Below are 7,363 nucleotides of genomic sequence, written 5' to 3' on the forward strand. Positions count from 1 at the left end.
GTTTTCTCATGCACTAAGCCTATTTCTAATGCAGCAGTATTATAGGGGGTGGAGTTCCTTTTTTTGTTTTGTTTTTTTTTCAGATCGTGCACTAAATTTCACTTTAGTGCATATTATTTGGAAAAAGTTAACACAAGAACTCTTACCTCCTCCTAATTGGGAGGCACTAAGGCCCAGATTCTATAAATGATGCCTAAAGTTAAGCACCTAGGGCTAGATTCACTAATCTTCCGATCCGTGTACGATTGGAGGCAGACTGCCGATTCGCCAACCATCTTCTTTCAAATGGCACGCCCCCAACCGACTGCACGGATCAGATTGAGTTGGGGAGAGCCCTGACAGGAGAAGCAGCCTCCTGTCACTGCTGTCAGGGCTCTGCCGTCTTTTTTTTTTTCTTCATTTGTTTTAATAGGCCAAAAAATATCAGGCCTATAACAAACAAACAAAAAAAAGCCTTCCCTGTGCCGCACCCCCCCCATCCCGACACCCCCTGTACCTAAAAGGAGGAGGAGCCCAAGGCGCCTGAGCCAACCAGGGTCTTGGGCACCTCCCTGTACATCACATGATGCAATGGGGCAGGGCCTAAGGCCGTCATTGTGTTGGGCAGGGCGGAGGAGAAGGAGCAGGAGAACTTTGCGGTTCCTCCTGTTCCCACTGCTGGAGGCCTACGGAGAGGAGGGACTGAGCACCCCTCCTGCTCCTAACTTTTAGGTACAGGGGGGTGTCTGAGTGGGCCGGGCCGGGGGGTGGGCAATCTTTGACTCTCCTGCTCTTTGCCGCCCTTCCCTGCAGTGCAGCCCCGCTTTAAAACCACGGGCTCACACTGCGGGGAAGGGCAGCAGAGAGCAGGAGAGTCGGGGCAGGCAGTACTCAGAGTGGAGGTTTTTACACAAGCGATTGGTCCTCACCAGTTGCTTGTTCTTGATCGGCCAGCCAGTCGGTGTGTCAGAGAAAAAGGGTGGTGAATCGCGTCCTTCCTGCTTTGCATGCCGATTCCCCTCATTTGCATGCACAGATCAGGATCGGATCGCTACACAGGTTAGTGAATCAGGTCCGAGGGAAATCAGGTCGCAAAGGGCTCGCATACCGAATGGTACATGATCGGTTTGCTTTGTGAATCTAGCCCTTAGCTGCCTAACTTAATTACTCAAAAGGCTTTATCAGCCCGATAATTAACAATTAGCACCTTGTAAGGATGTGACTTGCACTTAATTAGAAAGTAGGTGTGGCTGATAGGAAAACTGCCACAAAATATGTATTATTATCGCTTAACACCCTTCGTAAAAGGATGTCTGGTCTGAATATCGGTCGCAATGCTCTGTGACTTGGATATTGAATGCAGGTGCCTAGATTAGGTCCAGCATTAAATTATACATGTCTAATTCAGCCCATGGCTGTCGGCAGTTTACAAAGCACCAACCAATGCAGGCTGAATATTGAGGAGAATAGGTATGATGATGATGTTAAAAAGTGACTCTTGTTTAAATTCATGGTTGAGTTTATCTCTGTATCATATCTCCTCAAAAGGCCCAGTACAAACAGAACACAATAAACCAACTGGCACATTTTGGGAACGTCTTGTGATCTGGAAACTAATATTTACTTTCTCTTTTAGAAAAAAAGAATTCATGTCTAAAAAAATGATGGGACTGGATAAGATCATGAATGAAAGGCATTTGTTTCACGGGACCTCGCAGGATGTAGTAGATGGGATCTGCAAACACAACTTTGATCCACGGGTCTGTGGGAAACATGCCACTATGTATGGACAAGGCAGTTACTTTGCCAGGAAGGCAAGTTACTCCCACAACTTTTCCAAACAGTCATCCAAAGGGGTCCATTACATGTTTCTGGCTAAAGTACTTACAGGAAGATACACAGTTGGGAACCATACCATGAGGAGACCTCCCCCTTTAAATCCAGGAATCATGACCAGTGACCTCTATGACTCTTGTGTGGACAATTACTTTGAACCTCAAATTTTTGTTATTTTTAATGATGACCAGAGCTACCCTTATTTTGTCGTCCAGTATGAAGAAGTCAGTAATACGGTTCCCATTTGACAACCTTTGCTGCTGCTGAGCTCTGCACTACGAACTGGTCTTTGCATTTTGCAAAAAAACATGGTTTTATTTTCAAAGTACAGAAGTCGGTGAACCTTAGAAGTTAGGTAGAAATGAAAACAAAATCTTTTTCTGGAACAAAAAAAGATCAATAGTGTATTTGTTTGAATATGTGCAAATTGTATATATATTTTTTCCATTGTTTATAGTTAAAAATTTGTGCCTTTTGTTAATAAAACACTGTTTATTTATGTTAGTAAATATTCATGTTTTATAAAGCAATTATATTACGTACAGATTATTTGTTTTGCTAATGGCATGGGATGTTGAGATTGGTCACCTAGAACAGTGTTTCACCCTTGTTCAGTCAGGTTTTCAGGATAACCACAATGAATATGCATGACATTGATTTGCTTACGGTACCTCCAACATATGCAAATCAACTTCACATATTCATTGTGGATATCCTGAAAAGCTGACTGGCAAGGGGTTACTCCAGGACTGACTTGGGAAACGCTGGCCTAGAACACCTTTGTAAAGGTGGAGTAATTTTCAGCAGTCCACTGAAGTACTGAGCTCATGGGTAGCTTTGTACTCATGGGTCTCGTGAAGCTAGCAGACTAGGCATCTACCTAAGGGGGCACAATTTTGAGGGCAGCAATTGCAGTGTCTACCAGTGACTCACTGTACCTAACACAGGGCCTCGAGCATCCTGTCAAGGCCTGCCCAGCTTCTACACCCTTCAAAGCAGGAAGTATGGAGGGAGCATGACCCAGCAGGCCTTTAGCATGTGTGTATACTCAAGACCCTGTGCTCTCTGTAATTAGTTTTCTACAGGCGTGCTGGGGAGGGTAAGGGAGGAAAGGAAACCACTGAACATCTCTGTGCTGGGGAGGCAACATGAGATGGAACACCTGTGTTAGGGAAAGGAGGGGAATGGAAGCTGGTGAATATATGGGGGGGGGGAGGAAGAGGCATGCTAGATACTAGGAGAGAGGAGGCAGGAAAGAGATGCGAGACACGGGGGGGGGGGGGGGGGGAGGAGGAGGCAGGGAAATACCTAGTTCTCTTTGGTTTACCAATTTAGCCCTGTTTCTTCCTTCTGTTAACTTGGCATTATGCTGGACACTAATCTTAATGTCCCAATTCAAATCTCTTCTGTTGTAAAATAAATAAATAAAAGAGAAAGAAAGAAAAGGATTCTCGGCCCTTTGCAAACTTCATGGTTTGCATAGTGCACACAACCTCTCTTCATTTCATACACTGACCCACGCATTTTAGTTTCTTGCCTGGACTACTGCAATGTGATATATGCAGGCCTTCCCATCGCCCAAGAAAAACGATTGCAAACTGTTCAAATTTAAGTGCTGCTTTATGGTTACTCTGCCAAGCCAAAAAATGTGAGCATATTATTCCTTTATTCATTAAAATGCATTGGTTGCTGGTACGCTATCACATTTTATTTAAAATCCCCTGTTTAAAACACAGTTCACCATTCAAAGCACCTCCATATCTGGTTTATTTGTTATCCCTCCTACCCCCAATAGGTCACTAGATGCTCATCACCTACATCTGCACATTATGAATGCACTAGGAAATCCACCTTTTACTCTTTTTTTATCTTTATTGATTTTCTATATATTAACAGTGCAATAAACATAATAAATCAAGAAAAGCACAATCATATTACATATATACATAAGCAACCCTTTTATCCCACCCACCCTCCCATTGATTGATCAATAAAAACACAAATGCATATTTCTTTCAATAACCTTCCCTTATTTAAAATAGAAAAGTAATCCCACCCTGGATGTGTATGGAAATAAGGCAAAAATTAAATACAAAAAGACGACTACTCTCTTGCTCCAAAGCTGTCCCCATATATTCACCTTGAACAATCCTTTACCAACTTTAAAAGGATTCTTAAAGCTCGCATTTTTAACCTGGCTTTGGAGGGTGGGCGAGACAGGGGCAGTTGGTTAGTATGATTTTTTTTTTTGGGTAGACTTGTTTGAATGGCAGTTGTATCTCTGTATGAAAATTGTCATCCATTCCTGTTCTCAAATGGATTTCTTTTCTCATACTGATTTACATTTTCTTTTTAGAATTGCAAACCACCAAGACCGCTTGTTGGAGTAGGCGGAATAATAAATTCACAATACACACTAACATGGGGTTAGGGAAGGGAAGAGAAGAGATGGTGAACAATATGGGGAGGGGGAAATGCTGGACACCAGGGGAGAGGACTAGGAAATTCAAGGGTGCTTGCTGGAAAGGGTTGTGGGCCATCCTTCTGTAGGAAGGGACACGCAGCTGAAGGTTCAACTAGGCTAGGGTGTCACTTTCCTGCCCCAAACACGCCCCTGCAAGTGCCCCTTATTAATTCACCTATAAGGATGCAGGTTGTGGACACTTTGTACTGCATTTTAGATGATCTGCGACAAGTAATATTTATTTTAGGCAATCTTTTTGATTTGTTGTCCACTTATTTACTAAGAACACATACAGACCAAGAATCTTAGTTACCAATGTGGGCTACCATTTAAGAGGTTATTTTCATGATAACTCATGCTGTTTTAGCACAGGTCCCATTGTATGCAATGAGAACCTAGTTACTAATAAATGGGGTTAATCGTAAATTAACATGTCTCAGTGGTAGCCCACATTGACAACTTCTTTCCCTAAATCTGGTTCTATTCCTGCAACACCATAAGCTTCCCTTTCCTTCATTCCCATGAACGCAGCATCAGTTATCTGTAATTATGTACCAAGTCATTACTTAGACACATATTATTAGAGATCCAGTTCTACCAGCTTCCACAAAGTCTCATGTGTGCACCTCTGTACTTTTATGCAAGAATCCAGAGAGGGCCAGTTACTGCAAACTATTGCTTCACAAATCTATGCCAAGCAATCGGTTCATTTCCAGAGCAAGCTAGTAACATAGTAGATGACGGCAGATAAAGACCCGAATGGTCCATCCAGTCTGCCCAACCTGATTCAATTTAAATTTTTTTTTTTTTTTTCTTCTTAGCTATTTCTGGGCGAGAATCCAAAGCTTTACCCGGTACTGTGCTTGAGTTCCAACTGCCAAAATCTCTGTTAAGACTTACTCCAGCCCATCTACACCCTCCCAGCCATTGAAGCCCTCCCCAGCCCATCCTCCACCAAACGGCCATATACAGACACAGACCGTGCAAGTCTGCCCAGTAACTGGCCTAGTTCAATATTTAATATTATTTTCTGATTCTAAATCTTCTGTGTTCATCCCACGCTTCTTTGAACTCAGTCACAGTTTTACTCTCCACCACCTCTCTCGGGAGCGCATTCCAGGCATCCACCACCCTCTCCGTAAAGTAGAATTTCCTAACATTGCCCCTGAATCTACCACCCCTCAACCTCAAATTATGTCCTCTGATTTATACTGGACCCTGACACTTCCACTGGTTGAGTAGCCTAGGTGTCCTTACAATATTTACTTCATTTTCGCTGGCTTTTATAAAGCTGTGGTAGAGGTTTCTATCGTGGGCCGGCGGTGTAAATGCTCTGACGCTCATGGAAACCTCTACCACGGCTTTGCAAAAAGACCCCTTTATTTTTTAACAGATTTATAAAATTGTGGTTCTTTTGTTTAAAAATATATCTTTTAATGCAATCGTGTTAAGTTATCCACTCTCGCCTTCCTGTTGTGCACGTTAGACTTCCTGTGTATAATTTGTCCTGTTCGGTGCAAATTCCTCTGTGCAATCAAGTTCCTGCAGCTCTAGTTTGACATCGTGTTTTTAATGTGATTTTGTAAGGACAGTGCAAACAGGGATCAAATTAACAACTTCCTATTGGGCTATGGTTGTTATATAACATTATAGATTGCCTTTGCAAGACCAACATATGCAATGTGAGCAGTGACTAGCAGTCCTGTGGTTCTCAGCTGCCTTTTATATGTTGTAATCAACAAGGAAATCAAGAAGTATAATTGCAGGGTGCTATCTGGCAGGGATAGTCTTCAAAGCATTTGGCTTTCTTTTTGAATGTGAGCAAAACAAATGTTCCATCAGTTGGCAAACTCTGATCATTTCCACTGTTCTTTGTGTGCCAAGATGGTAATTCTATAAAGGGCACTGTTGCTTGCCGATTGCATGTAGTGTGCAGCTAGAATAATGGCATACATCAAATTCAAAGCAGCTTTGAAAACTCATCTTTTTTTCACCCTGACCTTTGGCCTTCCTAGCCTGGGAGCAAGGGCACACATAGGATGCTCTCTGCATAGACATAGAAGAAGATGAAGAAACATAGAAGATGACGGCAGAAAAGGGCTACAGCCCATCAAGTCTGTCCACTCTGCCTACCCACCCCCTGTCTATGCCCTAATGACCCAAATTTTTTTATCTTGACCCTCGTAGGGATCCCACATGGGTATCCCATTTATTCTTAAAGTCTGGCACGCTGTCTGCCTCGATCACCTGCACTGGAAGCTTGTTCCAATGATCAGCCACTCTCTCTGTGAAGAAATACTTTCTGGTGTCTGCAGCAACCACTCTCTCCTCCTCTCCCTATTGGCTAAGGCTCTTAACATTTGCATCTCCTCTTCCTATAGGCTAAGGCTCTTTACACCTGCATTGTGATGTCATAGAACTTTCTGATTATAGAAACATGATGGCAGAAAAGGGCTACAGCCCATCAAGTCTGCCCACTCTGCTTACCCACTCCCTGTCTATGCCCTAATTTCCTTATCTTGACCCTCGTAGGGATCCCACATGGGTATCCCATTTATTCTTAAAGTCTGGCACGCTGTCTGCCTCGATCACCTGCACTGGAAGCTTGTTCCAATGATCAGCCACTCTCTCTGTGAAGAAATACTTTCTGGTGTCGCCATGAAATTTTCCGCCCCTGAGTTTGAACGGGTGCCCTCTTGTGGCCGAGGGTCCCTTGAGAAAGAAAATATCATCTTCCACTTCGACACGTCCGGTGAGGTACTTAAATGTTTCGATCATGTCTCCCCTCTCCCTACGTTCTCGAGAGTGTAGAGCTGCAATTTGTTCAGTCTCTCTTCGTACGAGAGACCCTTGAGCCCCGAGATCATCCTGGTGGCCGTCCGCTGAACCGATTCAATTCTGCACACATCTTTACTCTAATGTGGCCTCCAGAACTGCACATAGTACTCCAGATGAGGTCTCACCTGTACAACGGCATTATGACTTCAGGCTTTCGGCATGTCCCTCCTTCCTTGCCCGCTCCCTCTGTACTTTTCTTTAGTGCATTCATTTCTATCAATTTGTTTATAAACCACTTTGTTTTAT

The 7,363-nt window shown here is 43.3% G+C and overlaps 1 protein-coding gene across 1 annotated transcript in view; it reads left to right on the plus strand.

The window, feature by feature from the left end:
• The window catches only part of TIPARP (TCDD inducible poly(ADP-ribose) polymerase), a 93,692-nt gene extending 91,368 nt beyond the window's left edge, over window positions 1-2,324 (plus strand). Inside the window, exon 6 of the mRNA XM_033958188.1 lies at window positions 1,616-2,324. Within this exon, the coding sequence (XP_033814079.1) occupies window positions 1,616-2,063 (448 nt within the window). The 3' untranslated portion in view covers window positions 2,064-2,324. The remainder of the gene's footprint in view (window positions 1-1,615) is intronic.
• The last annotated feature ends 5,039 nt before the right edge of the window (window positions 2,325-7,363 follow it).

This window comes from Geotrypetes seraphini, chromosome 9, assembly GCF_902459505.1.
Source record: "Geotrypetes seraphini chromosome 9, aGeoSer1.1, whole genome shotgun sequence".
Lineage (NCBI taxonomy): Eukaryota > Metazoa > Chordata > Amphibia > Gymnophiona > Dermophiidae > Geotrypetes > Geotrypetes seraphini.